The sequence below is a fragment of the Drosophila rhopaloa genome, unplaced genomic scaffold, assembly GCF_018152115.1.
Source record: "Drosophila rhopaloa isolate 14029-0021.01 unplaced genomic scaffold, ASM1815211v1 contig_167, whole genome shotgun sequence".
In the NCBI taxonomy this organism is placed as follows: Eukaryota; Metazoa; Arthropoda; class Insecta; order Diptera; family Drosophilidae; genus Drosophila; species Drosophila rhopaloa.
The window spans coordinates 9,480,837-9,494,544 of NW_025335047.1; the positions used below are offsets into that span (position 1 = coordinate 9,480,837).

At 44.3% G+C, this 13,708-nt stretch overlaps 4 protein-coding genes across 4 annotated transcripts; 2 read left to right on the plus strand and 2 right to left on the minus strand.

The window, feature by feature from the left end:
- Positions 1-340: 340 nt before the first annotated feature.
- LOC108038519 lies at positions 341-4,008 on the minus strand. Its single transcript, XM_017115345.2, has 6 exons — positions 3,748-4,008; positions 3,500-3,683; positions 2,104-3,448; positions 1,710-1,914; positions 1,474-1,646; positions 341-1,408 (listed from the first exon to the last, which is right to left on the minus strand). Exons 1-6 carry the CDS (start codon positions 3,869-3,871, stop codon positions 515-517), a joined length of 2,925 nt encoding a protein of 974 aa, XP_016970834.1. The 5' UTR covers positions 3,872-4,008; the 3' UTR covers positions 341-514.
- Positions 4,009-4,265: 257 nt separating this feature from the next.
- LOC108038513 (exocyst complex component 6) lies at positions 4,266-7,272 on the plus strand. Its single transcript, XM_017115336.2, has 3 exons — positions 4,266-4,438; positions 4,501-5,591; positions 5,680-7,272. The coding sequence occupies exons 1-3, from the start codon at positions 4,363-4,365 to the stop codon at positions 6,784-6,786; spliced, it is 2,274 nt and encodes a 757-aa protein (XP_016970825.1). The 5' UTR covers positions 4,266-4,362; the 3' UTR covers positions 6,787-7,272.
- LOC108038514 (TBC1 domain family member 22B) lies at positions 7,167-10,501 on the minus strand. The gene is made up of 6 exons (XM_017115337.2): positions 10,056-10,501; positions 9,795-9,990; positions 8,810-8,978; positions 8,226-8,757; positions 7,492-7,715; positions 7,167-7,431 (listed from the first exon to the last, which is right to left on the minus strand). The coding sequence occupies exons 1-6, from the start codon at positions 10,435-10,437 to the stop codon at positions 7,297-7,299; spliced, it is 1,638 nt and encodes a 545-aa protein (XP_016970826.2). The 5' UTR covers positions 10,438-10,501; the 3' UTR covers positions 7,167-7,296.
- Positions 10,502-11,078: 577 nt separating this feature from the next.
- Positions 11,079-13,449, plus strand: LOC108038530 (major facilitator superfamily domain-containing protein 10). The gene is made up of 6 exons (XM_017115358.2): positions 11,079-11,670; positions 11,892-12,233; positions 12,289-12,362; positions 12,621-12,796; positions 12,855-13,160; positions 13,218-13,449. Exons 1-6 carry the CDS (start codon positions 11,230-11,232, stop codon positions 13,307-13,309), a joined length of 1,431 nt encoding a protein of 476 aa, XP_016970847.1. The 5' UTR covers positions 11,079-11,229; the 3' UTR covers positions 13,310-13,449.
- Positions 13,450-13,708: the final 259 nt, after the last annotated feature.

Genomic DNA, 13,708 nt, shown 5'->3' on the forward strand with positions numbered 1-13,708 from the left:
TTCATCTCTGCCGGTCTGTATCAGCACTAACAGAAAAACCAAAACAAACATGACCGGAACAGTGTGCCCAGTCATCGAAAGCTTGACAAGTTTAAAATCCGTTAAAAACGGCGCCAATAAAATAAAATTTAAAAACAAGTTTAAAGACAATCGATTATACTTTTCCAATCATAATATAAATAATTTTAATTAAAATGTTTTAAAAATATAACTAATAAAAAAACGCTTGTCTCAAAAGTTATATCCTAAATTTCGTACACCAGATATTGAAAATTAGTTCGATTTATTACCCATTTTTATTTTTTCGTGATTACTTATCTTTTTTAAACCCGATTGCGGTTACCTGCTTGCTGTTTTTACATTTTCTTTATTGTTTGTCTATGACGGTGGAATAAAATCTCATTTCGTGTGTGACAATTACATAGTTATCAAAAATATTTTTTCTTTTTAAGCGAAAAACTCTTTTAACTTAATTCTCAAAACGGTTAAGACTTGCAATCGGCTTAGCCCAGGATTAATAACAATCCGAAATCATGTTCTCATCGTCTCGTTTCAACGCACCGAGGATATCATCCAGCAGGGAGGTGAAGTTCTCCTTGCACTCGAACCACTCCTGGTGCTGCTTGACCAATTGGTCGAGGTCAATGGTCTTAAGCTCCTCGAAGAACGGTCGCAACGGCATCGCAAACTGCTTGTAGTAAAACTCATCGATGTGCCGCTTCTCCGTCATTTCCACCTCCTCGTTTATATGCATCTGGGTCTCAAACGCCTTCTCCAGAAGCTGGGCATCCTGCGAGTTCAGTATGGACTCAATAATCTCGTCCGCTTCTCCGGGATTTACCGGTGTATGCTGGGGAATCGCAGATGGCTGCGGTTCGGTCGGAAAACAGAACGTTGAGTCTTCACAGTGCGAGATAGGCGATCTCATTTCAATCTCATCCATGATTCCTTTGTAGCGCTCGAACTTTTCTTTCATTACCTTAACACCCATAATGAGAAACTCCAACACCTCCATTGAAGTCTCCTCCCGAAGGCTCTTGAGTAGGATGCCAAAATATCCGTACTGTTGGACCTCTCCGAATACTTTGGCAATGCTAGTCTGGATCTCTTTCTCTGTCAGCGTGACAATCTTTTTCTGCTCCTTGGAAAATGTGACCGAGGGAAAAGAGCCATCGATCATGCCCTGGTTGCTAAACTGTCGGTAAAACTCCCGCCGCCAGAAATTTAGCGCATTCATCTTTACCTCCGAGTGATGATCCCCGACCACACAATAGTTTAGGGTTGAGAAGAGCGTGTTCTTGTACTTGGCTGGGATTTTGCGGTGCTCGTAGATCCTCATCAGCGTGATTATGGCCTCGGCACGCACAATATCATCGGTCTCCCGATACATCACATACATAAGATGATCCTGTACAGATATAAATAAGGTTTAGCCATGCAGGAAGGGTAAGGCATATAAAACGGTTTGCTCACCACAAGATCGAGTTGGCTAAAACTATTTTCCCACAACAGATTAATAGAAACCATTTGCGAAAGACATTTAAAGGCGGAGGCTCGCACATAGACTTCCGAATCATTCTTGGCCATTTCATAGACTATCGGGGGTATCTTTGCGTCGATCAAAAAACGTTGAAAGGCGGGAAACTCTGAAGGAAATCAAGGGATCATAAAAGATCGGCATCACGCAATAATAATAATAACATGCTTACTGACGCGGGAGATAGAAGCTATAGAAGTGGTGAGTTCCAGCGTTGTGTCACGCACCTCCCACATCGTGTCGTGCATCCGTTTGACAATGATGGGACCCAGGCAAACTAAAGCAGAGCCCTGAAGGTTGTCCACCAACAGAGCCATGTTTGGAGAAAGGAAGTGCTCCACAGCCAGCTGGACGAGCTTAAGTGCCTGGACAGTACACTGTAAATAAGTCCAAACTTAAATATTAGCTAGCAAAAATATTTCTTGGATTACTAAAAATGTAATGATAACTGTTTTGTAAAGGTTTATCTTTAATCATGGTTAATTGCATGTAAAAAAGAAAATTTTAAACTCATTTAACGACATATTGAAATATTAATTATTTAACAAAGGCCATTAAGGACTCACCCTGGCGTCCATGTTTGTGTTCTCCAGTACAAAGGCCAGGCAGTTCACCAGACCAATGGTCTCCACTGACTCCTTCCATGTGATCTTGAAGCGTTCGATTAGGGTGCGCAAACCCACCATTACAGAGTGCAGCACCTGGGGATCGTTTACGACCTTCTCTGTGCCCTGCGGATACATTTCAAGGTATGAGCTCCCCGCGCTGCTAACGCTGTGGCAGTCATCCATTGAGTTGTTCGTAATGACACTCAAAGCCACCGCTTCGCGCAGCACGTAGAGCAGAGCCTGGCACACAGTAACAGCTTGTTCCCGGTCGAGCACATTCTCCAGAGCCAGCAGGCTGTGTATGCATTTGTTGGCTAGCCCGGCCGTTACCAGATCCGCCGTCATGCCGTCCGCCGTAAAGAAGTTATCCCGCATGGTGTAGCAGAGACGGAGGGTCTGCTCGCAAGTGAGCTCCAGCAACTTGACGACATAGGCGTCGAAGAGTTCCACCTTGTTCTCCTCGTCGGCGAGCTTCTGAGCATACTTCATAGAGAAGAGCAGCGGCAGCATATGAAAGCAGATTAGCTGGTTTTCGAACGTCACGCGCTCTTGTTGGATAACGATCTCCTTGGGCGCCCGAGCTCCCAGTTTCTTCCACAGCACGTGATTTAGCTCTGCCAGTTTCACAAAGCTCATACCGTCTTTACGGGTAATGAAGAATTTCATGAGATTAAAGAACGACAGCCCGAACTCTGTGAACTCCTCCGGGGGCTCGGTGGCGTCAGGATTTAAAAGCTTTTCGTGCATCAGCAGGGCGAAGTTGTAGCTGCTCAGCGTGGTAAAGATTTTCTCAATAAAGTACGGGTTGTGGGTCATATCAATCAACTTCCAAATGGTAATCTCGAAATCATGATACTCCTTGAGAAGGGCAATCAGACTGGTGCGCTCTTCAAGCACCAGTGTCTGCTGCAGGATGTATGAGAGCAGGTCCAGCGTGGCCGAGATCTTGTGCAGCAATTCATTGTCATCCACCTTGATGTGTATGCGCTCTTCGCCGTTGCTGTTTTTGTACAGATTGTCGTGAAGCGGCTTCATGATCTCGCTAAGTATCTCCAGCGTTACAGCCTTGTCGTGCAGCTTGTCGCAGGACTTGTACAGCATATTGTAGAGTACCTGTCGGGCCTCTCGCACCACATACAGGGTGTGATCGTTGTTGGAATACTGGATGAGCAACGTCCAGATGCGGTGCATACGCAGAAAGGCCAGACCCATGCTGTATTCGGTGACGGCCTTCATCAGTCGAATCCCACCCAGCTTTACCGATGGACTGAAGTTATGTTCCCCCCGCAGCAGTTTAACAGCTCTAAAGGGAAGTACGGATTAGCCCGGTATTTCTTATACTTATGCCACTTACCTGTTCACTATATCGAGCTCCCTCAGGCGCACAATCATCCACTCGTTGTGCGCCAGATAGCTGGTCAGATTCAGCATGAAGGATACCACCTTCGGGTGGATCTTGTTGAAGTCCTCTGTCACCGCAGTGATGCACCTATCAACCCAATCCACCACAAATGGGGCCTGCAGCACAAAGGCGTTCTCTGCGGTAAAATACAAGTAGATCGCGGATAAGAAGATAGCACCCACTTCGATTTGGCAATTTACCCTTGGCCTGCAAGTGCGTGAGGAGCTTCTCAAAGTAAACATTGTTGGTCGTGGAAAAGTTCTCGCGCAAAAATATGTCGAGTATCGGCCGCAGGCGCGACAGCACCTCCTCTTGCTTTTGCATCTTGTTGATTCCACACTGACTGTCTATCTGGTGATTGCTTCTATGGCATAGTTTTGAAGCTTGCAATTTTAACACAGAATAATGAAATCGTTTGATTGCAGCCTCTTATCATGCCAAAAAAAATTGTTTTGCATTCAGAGTGACCGTGCGCGGGAGTCTACTTTATGTCGAACCGGTAATTGCAATTCAAATATATATAGAACATTTCCTAATCGACTTATATTCAACAAAAATACAAAAAAATTATGCCCAATTACAATGATTAAAAATATAAACGAATGCATCTATGGTTTTCTCTTTTTTAATTCTGTATCAATTTGTATACTTTCTGGTACGTTCCTGGTATATTTGAAAAAGTTGTTGTTGTTGAACCTAACTTTTACGCGGTAACACTGTGCCCTAGGCTATTACCAACACTGCCTATCGGGGAATACGAGTTTGTTATTCATTCAGTAAAATTGGTAGAAAAGTACATTAAAAGAGGGTATAAGATGTCAAAGGTGACTGTGCAAGACATAGAAGCGGTGGATGACTACTGGGGACCCACATTCCGTTCGATTCTAGAAGGTAAATGGCGTTTTCAGCCTTACCTAAACTTTGTTTACGCCCATTTAATTTTCTCCTGGCAGGAAACAACACTAAGCAGATTGGGGAGCAGCTGGAGCAGCGAATTCGCAGTCATGACAAGGAGATCGAGCGGATATGCAACCTGTACTACCAGGGTTTTATTGACTCCATCAAGGAGCTGCTGGATGTACGCAGCCAAGCGAAGCAACTGAACACCGAGGTGCATAAGTTAGACACCTCACTCCGCGAAATTAGTGCCTCCCTGATCCAGCAGGGTAATGATTTGGTGCGGGCCCGCCAAATAGAATCCAACTTGGCCAGCGCCATTGAGGCACTTAAGTCCTGTCTGCCTGCTTTGGAGTGCTACATAAAGTTCACGCAGCAGGCCAAGAATAAGCAATACTACCAGGCGCTGAGGACTCTGGAAACCTTGGAGACGGAGCATTTGACGCGGTTAAAGACACATAACTACCGCTTTGCCACTCAGATGCAGATACAGATACCTATCATCAAAGAGAACATTCGTCGCTCCTCAGCTTTGGATTTTCGGGAGTTTCTGGAGAACATCAGAAAGTTCTCGCCACGCATCGGCGAACTGGCCATTACGCACACCAAGCAGCTCCAAAAACGGGACATCAACGCCATCATTGCCGAGCACGTGCAACAGGTTAACGGAGGAGATGATGATGGCGCCAATGTCAGCGCCCAGGACCTTATAGACTTCTCGCCCATCTACCGCTGCCTACACATCTACATGGTGCTGGGGCAGCGCGAGTACTTTGAAAAGGACTACCGCCAGCAACGTCGGGATCAGGCCAAACTGGTGCTTCAGCCGCCGCCCAATATGCACGACAATTTGGAGGCATACAAGACCTATATTTGCGCCATCGTTGGCTTCTTTGTGGTAGAGGATCACGTGAAGAACACGGCGGGTGATGTTGTGACCAACAGTTATCTGGAGGATCTGTGGTCGACCTCACTGACCAAGTTTGTCAACGAGATCAGCATGAGTTCTTCATCCTGCACCGATCCCAATATTCTGCTGCGCATCAAGAACCTGATTATGCTGTCTATCAACACTTTCAAGTGCTACGGATACACAGTCAGCATTCTCTGGGAATTGCTGCACAACATGCGGGATCATTATAATGAGGTGAGTGCTAGACGTTATAAATATTCATTAAAGTAGACTTTATTATTCTTTTTCGAATCACAAACTAACACTCGGTTTTTGTTGACAGGTTTTATTGCAACGCTGGGTACATGTTTTCCGGGAAATCCTCGATAAGGAGCAGTTCCTGCCTATGGTTGTGCAGAACGTAGAGGAGTACGAAGGCATTATAGAGCGGTTTCCGTTTCACTCGGACCAGCTGGAGAACGCTCCGTTTCCCAAGAAGTTCCCCTTTTCGCGCATGGTGCCCGAGGTCTATCACCAGGCCAAGGAGTTCATGTACGCCTGCATGAAGTTCGCCGAGGAGTTGACCCTTTCTCCCAACGAGGTGGCTGCCATGGTACGCAAGGCGGCAAACCTGCTGCTCACAAGGAGCTTCAGCGGCTGCCTTTCGGTGGTGTTTCGCCAGCCGAGTATTACGCTGTCTCAGCTCATTCAAATCATTATCGACACGCAGTACTTGGAGAAGGCTGGCCCGTTTTTGGACGAGTTTGTCTGTCACATGACCAACACGGAGAGGAGTGTGTCACAGACACCATCGGCCATGTTCCATGTGGCCCGGCAGGATGCGGAAAAGCAGGTGGGGTTGCGCATCTGTTCCAAGATCGACGAGTTCTTCGAGCTAAGCGCTTATGACTGGCTGCTCGTGGAGCCGCCGGGCATTGCCTCCGCCTATATTACGGACATGATCTCATACCTAAAGAGCACCTTCGACAACTTCGCCTTCAAGCTGCCCCACATCGCCCAGGCGGCTTGCCGACGCACCTTTGAGCACATTGCGGAGAAGATCTACTCAATCATGTATGACGAGGATGTGAAACAGATTTCCACCGGGGCGCTTACACAAATAAACCTTGATCTGATGCAGTGCGAGTTCTTTGCGGCTTCGGAACCAGTTCCTGGTCTGAAGGAAGGGGAGCTGAGCAAGTACTTTCTGCGTAACCGACAACTGCTGGACCTGCTCATCCTGGAGGAGTGGAGCACGTATTTCCACGACTATGGCAAGCAGGAGAACCGCTACCATCTGGTGCAACCGCAGTCCATCATTGTGATACTAGAGAAGATCCGCGAGGCGGATAAGAAGCCAATTTTCTCGCTGGTGAGAAAAAACGACAAGAAAAAGTTGCTGGAAACGGTGCTAAAACAGCTGAAGCACATCGCCGATAGACAGAGCTAGGATACAAAAGCTGTTGGTTAGTTAGAGCTTTGAGCAAATAATTATTATTATTCCAACATTTAATAATCTGCTGGAATGAATGATTTTTCAAACTCTAATTCTAATTGTATAATCCTTCACTTTATAGCTTTTCATCGTTATTATTTAGGCTAAATTGAATTTCACATGATAAAAGTATTTAGTTCTCATTTACTTTTGATTCGATTTGTTTTTATAAAAGACAAATTTCAATTGAAACTGCTCGACCCGTTGAACGTGTAAAATTGTATTTTGAATTTTGATTCGTATGTACAAAAAGCGCAGAACTTTTGTGGTTGCCTACGTACAGATTGTTGATAAATGCAAAACGAAAACGATACAAAAAGAAAACAAATGGAGAGGAACGGCTAAATAACAAATTGTATATAATTATTAGATGTATGTAGCGTACGTGTATTGTGTAGGTATATTCCGCAAATCGTAATAAACTAACTTCTAAGTTACGTATATGCGTTGTTTGCGTTGCTTTTGTCAACTCTTTGTCTCCAGATGCTTCGGCGCATCCGCATACGTGAACTTTAGGCGGAACGCCTCAGCTAGCAGAACGTTGATTTGGCGATCGGACCAGTTGTGCGTTGGCAGATTTTGTAGCAACAACATGAGACCCTGTCGGCGGGAATTATCATTGATCAGTAGACGCTTGAGCAAATTTTATCATAGACTTACCTGGAAATCGTTCTGTTGCATCAGCTGCTCCTTCCAATGTAAAAGAAATGCCGCGCACACGTACAAGTGGAACAGGGCGAAACCGTCCGACTCCGCCAGATATGTGTCCCACAGCCGAATGGTGCAGTGCAGCGGCAGTTCGCGTGTCAGCAGATTGTTCATCCAGCGAAATGAGAATTGCAAGTAATCGACCCCATGCGCCTGTAGATGACGGTGTAGATTCACTGAAAATGCGAATTAAATATAATTTGTATTATTCGGCAATTATAGATTAAAGGGTAATCATGGAATTAATGTCCCCTACTATCTGGTAATTATTCCTATCAGTGCCGAACTATTGCATTCATAATATTTTTAGTATATTAAATTGCAACATACCAATACCAATGCAAATATTATTGAATACTTTAATGTGAAATTAAAAGATAATTTTTCAACAAAAACATATTTGCACCAAACAGCATGTGCAAATATAAACAATTAAATAAATAAATATACAATTAAAATGTACCATCTAAATGTGCAGCTGTAATTCTCCTTATGACGAGATCATCAGAGAGAACAAGTTTTACCTTTAAACTTTTATTTTCTCAAGACTTAAGCATTGGGAGATTATCCCAGTTATCTTATCTCAAACCCAAAAAAGTATCTCTATCTATTCTTGATCACTTTCAATTTAAGCTTATCTTGATGAGATGTATATCTATTGACAAAAGTAAAATAGTCCCACTCACCGTCAATGCGTTGTATCAGATCCTTGAGTTGGTTAACCTTCTCCTGTATGCCCAGCTGGGCAAAGATGTAGTTATCCTGGATGCAGTCGAGAAACTTGGAGAGGCACCAAAACGAGTCTGCCTCAATGATGTTGCGCGTCTCCTCGGGCAGCGTTGACATGTCGTATTTCTCTAGATCCGTGTTAGGCGTCAGAGCCTCCTGCAGAAAAACAATGAAGAAGGGTGTGACCAGGTCGTTGATGCCCTGCACGTAGCCGGAGGCAGGATGGCGAATGGCCCAGATGAACAGTATACGCTCGAACATCTCCTGGACGAGCTGTTGCTGGAAGAGTGGTATCTGAGGATTCATGCGTGGCACGTCAATGTGGATCTGGCGGTACGTGTCCTGCTGCGTTTCATCCTGGCTATCGACCCGGAAGTAGTTGTGTCTGAGGTCCTGATATCCCTGCCGTTTGCTTTCCAGCACCGCCATCCGCCTCTCGCTCGAAGGAGGCAGATATTTCGAAAGGAGTCTCCAACTGACTGCGCGCATCTATGTTGGGGTTGTATTAGATATGTACATGGATTAATCGTGTAATTCTTACCTTCCGCGGTACGCCTGACCAACTGATCTGCTTGAGAGCCACCAAATCCAGTTGTGGAGAGTCTAGCACCACCTGAAACTTCTCAATTTTCGTCTCGTACTCGCTGTCCTGGCAGTTCGAGCTAATCTTCTGCAGTTGGGGTCTTCCCGGGTAATTCCTCATTCGCGATCTGAAAATGCAACCTTGATTACTAACCGAACGGGTCTTGCTTGCTTGCGGTCTTCGTTCTGCGTCTGCTGACATATCTCTGAGGGAAGGGCTGGGGAGTGGCTATCAGTTAAGGAAGTCAAATGCTTCAGGAGCGGCTCCCAAGCAAAGCGATTAACACTTGTTAAAACATGGGGAAATTCACTTAAAAGCTGGAAACACCTTAAATGTTAAATAACACAAGTGATTTACTTTAGAGGGCATTAAGCTTTAAGATTAATGCCTGATCGTTTAAACTGTCCTTCGAGGCAATGAAATTATTCTCAACTCCTAATATTAATGTTAATTTTTGTTGGTAACAGTGAAACTCGCAGCTTTGACAATAAGATCTTCTTTGCCTAAACCACAACAATTTGAAACCAATCATCATTAATAATAATGTAAAACAAATAAAAATTAGAACCAATTATATCTACTAGAGACTCCTTACATTTACACTTACACTTTTCGGACTGTTTTCTTAAATTTTAAAATAAATGCTGATTTTAAACACCAAAATTTTAGTTTAGAGAACGGGCCTTAACAGATTTTACTTAAAAATTGTTTTCCCATCTGGCTTGCTGAACTATAATTATAAAATATTGTTAAAATTTCTCATATAAACTATGTTTTTAAAAGAAGAATAACACTCCTCTAAACTTCCCAATAAGCGAATTATTATATCACTGAGTAACCCACCCACAGCTTACCACCCGCTCCACCCCTGGCTTGTTTGCACAACTGAAGGCGCTGGGTTCAACTTTCTTTTTGACTTCCCAAATGCGTTGGCACCGCTTACCTATTCTCGTTGCTGTCCGGCAGCGATCTGCGGTCTTCTTTGCTGTCGTCCGCCGAGCTCCTGCTGGCCTGGATGGAGTCCGCGCCACATTCGCTGGCAGGCTGAGATGCGTTATGGTTCTGGTTGCTCCGCGAGTGCGTCTCGATGACATTGAGCGCCACCGTCTGGGACACTTGCCGCGAAAAGCGAGTGCCATCTGCGGAGGATAAAAGCGGTAGTGTTAACAGAGTTGAAAAGGAGTCCTTGTGGTATAACCATTACCACCGCCGGCTCCAGCTGCCGCCGCAGCAGCCGCCTCCGTGCTGCTGATGATGCAGAACTCGTCGTCGCCCATGTCCCAGGCATCGCTAACCGACTTCTGGTACTCGGTGAAGGTGGACACCATGCCAGTACCGGGGGCAGCGCCTCGTCCGACCGCTACCCCAACTCCCGCGGACTTTTCGAGCTCCCGCTTGGGACTGGGCCGTCCGGGCACCCGTCGCCCGCTGTTTTTCCAAAAGGTCGAAGGGTTTGCGCCGGGCGTTGGACCCGCGACACTTGCTCCGGATTCTGGGGCTCCTGCAGCTGATACGGCTGCGAATGTTGCTGCTGTGGAATCTGCTGTTTGGGTCTTTGCTGATTGCTCTACATTATTATCCATCATAGGTCCGATTCGATGTGATGTATGTCAGCGTCATTATTTTGCATCTACAAACAGTGTGACCCTCGCAGCCTTGGCCGCTGTCACATCACTTTTGACAGTGATGCGAATACTGAGTGATCTAAAGGGTGACATGGTTAATAAACCAGAGGCAATATCATAAATTTTTTAAATTGAGGCAATTTTATGTAATTTTGAGATGAATTTTTGATCCTTATTATGACTTTTTCCAGATGCCCATAAATAAAAAAACTTAAAAACTTAAAAGCGAATTGCCGCAATCTTTGCTTAGGAACTGGAACTGCGCTTGAATCCTGTCCTTGAGTTGGCGCCCAGCTAGCAGACAAAATGTTTTTAAATCTTGGCCCAAATTTACTCGATTGGCCCTCTATCTTTGCACAAATTGTTGAAGGCAAGATAACTTGATAATCCCCACTCGCAAAAATGTTTTAATTTGAGATATTTCAATAAATGTTTTGGAGCAATTTTTCAAATAAAATTTTTGATTTGTGATCCAAGTTCAACCTTTACATATCCGTTACATTCATTAAATATACCATATGTATCATATTGCACGATCAAGCAACAAGTTTGAATGATGTCTGACCGTTGCAGACCTCCTGCCATCAGCTGTTGCTTTTTCAACTTTCACTTTGTCTGGCGGTTTTTGGAGCACTCCGCTTCTTGAGGAAAAAGTTGTCGAGGAAGTTGTAGTTCCATTGATACAGTTATGCTGCAGTAATACCCGTACACGCACGCAATCACGGCAGCAACTAACACCCAAAATCAGCAGCAATGGCCGCCGTACGGAGTCGCCACAATGGAGCACCTACAGTGGAGACGGAGACGGATAACCAGATAGCCAAAAGCCACAATAATAACAATAAGCTAGAAAAGTCACCATCCAAGAACGGAAACCCGGAGAAAAGTGACCCCATGATATACATAATCTTCGTATCATTACTTTTCGATTTGCTGGCCTTCACCATTATTTTGCCGCTACTGCCGTCGCTCTTGGAGTATTACCGCCAGAATGATAGTTCCGGGCTTTATGCCGTTCTCACGGATCGGGTGCGTTGGTTCCAGCAGCTCCTCGGTGCTCCGGAGCGTTATATATCGGTGCTATTTGGAGGCTTCCTCGGCTCTATGTTCAGCTTCCTGCAGTTCGTGGCAAGTCCAATTGTCGGAGGGCTTTCGGATTATTATGGCCGGAAACCTGTCCTACTGGTTTGTGCGGTAGGTAATCATAGTTTTAGCTGGTTTAATCTATACTATGTCCCTATATTGATTAGATTCAAAATTTCATAAGTCAATGCATTTGTTTTTATTTATTTTAAATTAAAGCTTTAAATCATTGAAAAGTTTAATTTCCCGGGACAATTAACGTTAGAGAAATATATATTAATGTGTTTACATTTTATGTATTGTGTGAATTTCATATATTTTTCCATCCCCAGTCCGGCATTGCGCTATCCTATCTGATCTGGGCCTGCTCCAGCAACTTTGCCCTGTTCGTTTTAGCCCGCTTTGTGGGAGGCATCAGCAAGGGCAACATATCGCTGTGCATGTCCGTAATCACGGATGTATCCAGTGTCAAGACCCGCGGACGAGGCATGGCCTTGGTGGGCGTGGCCTTCTCGCTGGGATTTATTGTGGGTCCCATGATTGGAGCTCTGTTCGCCATATTCTCGGATAAAAGTGGAGGCGCCTGGTTTGTGCTGCCCTCTCTGCTGGCTTTTGGTCTGGCGATCGGTGATCTTCTGGTGCTAGGCTGTTGCCTACGCGAAACTTTGCCCAAGGTTTGTTTTCGGTAATTATCCACAACCTATATTTTATTGTTTAAATTTTTTACAGGAAAAGCGAGTTAAGGAGATCTCCTCTGCGCTGTCATATGGCCTACAGTTGCTCAACTTTTCTGCCATATTTAGGTAATTCATTGTTTTAATTAGCATGTCGTCGCGCAACTGTAGGGAGATAAGATCGAAATTGTGCGAACCGGACTTGCCTGACTAGTTTGATGGACCTTATCGTACCGGGTAGTCAAGCACGTTTATTTGATAAACGTATCAGTTGGCTGAGGCTCGTAATGCTTCTGATTAAAAGTAGTTACAGGGAAAAGTGTCCAGTTATCTACGATTATGCCTGGATTGTTCAATCATATTTCAACATAATTTTCGTATTACCAGATTTGCTGCTATTAAAAATGTTCCCAAGAAAGATGTCGAGGCATTGCGATCCATAGGCCTGATATACTTCTTGTACCTCTTTTTGTATTCCGGTCTGGAGTTCACCGTCACCTTTTTGATGTACCATAAATTTGGTTACACTTCGATGGATCAGGCCAAGATGTTTTTGACGACTGGTATGGAAATACTCTGATATTTTATAAGTCTCAATTAATTTATTGTCATATTTTGCAGGAGTCATAATGACTTTGCTGCAGGGTTCAGTGGTTCGTCGACTGCCCGAGGCCAAGATCAAGGGTTATGCCATCTTTAGTCTGTACCTGATTGTGCCGGCCTTCGTATTAGTTGGCCTAGCTGAGGGCAGTCGTCTGCTCTACGCCGGCATGACCCTATTTGCAATCTCCACCGCCTTCGCGGTCACCTGCCTGACCACACTCGTATCCAAGTATGGCAACGATGATCAGAAAGGTTCAGTATTGGGCATATTCCGCTCCCTGGGAGCTCTGGCTCGTGCTCTTGGTCCCGTTGTGGGCTGCATTGGTAAGCGTCGATGTTGCTTTATGATTCTACCCACTCTAATCTTACGAATGCCCATAGCCTTTTGGTGCGTGGGCTCAAGGATCACCTATATAGCCGGCGGGCTCCTACTCATTTATCCAGCCATGGCCTTACAGCGCGCCCGCATTTAAGTGCAATAAGAACAAAGTATATTAATAACATTAGAGATCAACGCAAGTATTACCTGCACATTATACTTAATTTATTGTTTTATACAAGTATTTTATATTAAAAGCAAAACACAATTTTATTTTTTATACTCAAAGTAAAAGAGAGTTTTATTTCATCGGGTGAATTTGGCAAAACAGATTTTATTAAACTATTTTCTGTAATAAGAAAGGATTGTTTTGTTCCTTTAATCAAAAGAAAATTGTAGAAGCTTAAATTAATTTAAATATTTTTTTAAATGAACTGCTTTTTAATTTAGTGGTCAAGGCCAATGTAGTTGCTACTTCAAGTCAAACAAGGTACTTTTAAATGTCGAAAAACATTCCAGACTTTTATTGACTACCCAATGTATAAATATTACA

Bases quoted from the DNA above. Each gene is read 5' to 3' on its own strand.
- LOC108038519 (XM_017115345.2), bottom strand. From the start codon at position 3,871: ATGCAAAAGCAAGAGGAGGTGCTGTCGCGCCTGCGGCCGATACTCGAC. The intron at 3,684-3,747 runs GTAAATTGCCAA...ATTTTACCGCAG, and splicing joins CACGCACTTGCAGGCCAAGG to AGAACGCCTTTGTGCTGCAG. The intron at 1,915-2,103 runs GTGAGTCCTTAA...ACTTATTTACAG, and splicing joins ACACAAACATGGACGCCAGG to TGTACTGTCCAGGCACTTAA.
- LOC108038513 (XM_017115336.2), top strand. From the start codon at position 4,363: ATGTCAAAGGTGACTGTGCAAGACATAGAAGCGGTGGATGACTACTGG. The intron at 4,439-4,500 runs GTAAATGGCGTT...TTCTCCTGGCAG, and splicing joins ATTCCGTTCGATTCTAGAAG to GAAACAACACTAAGCAGATT. The intron at 5,592-5,679 runs GTGAGTGCTAGA...TTTTGTTGACAG, and splicing joins TGCGGGATCATTATAATGAG to GTTTTATTGCAACGCTGGGT.
- LOC108038514 (XM_017115337.2), bottom strand. From the start codon at position 10,437: ATGATGGATAATAATGTAGAGCAATCAGCAAAGACCCAAACAGCAGAT. The intron at 7,716-8,225 runs GTGAGTGGGACT...TCGCATTTTCAG, and splicing joins TCTGATACAACGCATTGACG to TGAATCTACACCGTCATCTA. The intron at 7,432-7,491 runs GTAAGTCTATGA...TCCCGCCGACAG, and splicing joins TGCAACAGAACGATTTCCAG to GGTCTCATGTTGTTGCTACA.
- LOC108038530 (XM_017115358.2), top strand. From the start codon at position 11,230: ATGGCCGCCGTACGGAGTCGCCACAATGGAGCACCTACAGTGGAGACG. The intron at 12,234-12,288 runs GTTTGTTTTCGG...AATTTTTTACAG, and splicing joins TACGCGAAACTTTGCCCAAG to GAAAAGCGAGTTAAGGAGAT. The intron at 13,161-13,217 runs GTAAGCGTCGAT...GAATGCCCATAG, and splicing joins TCCCGTTGTGGGCTGCATTG to CCTTTTGGTGCGTGGGCTCA.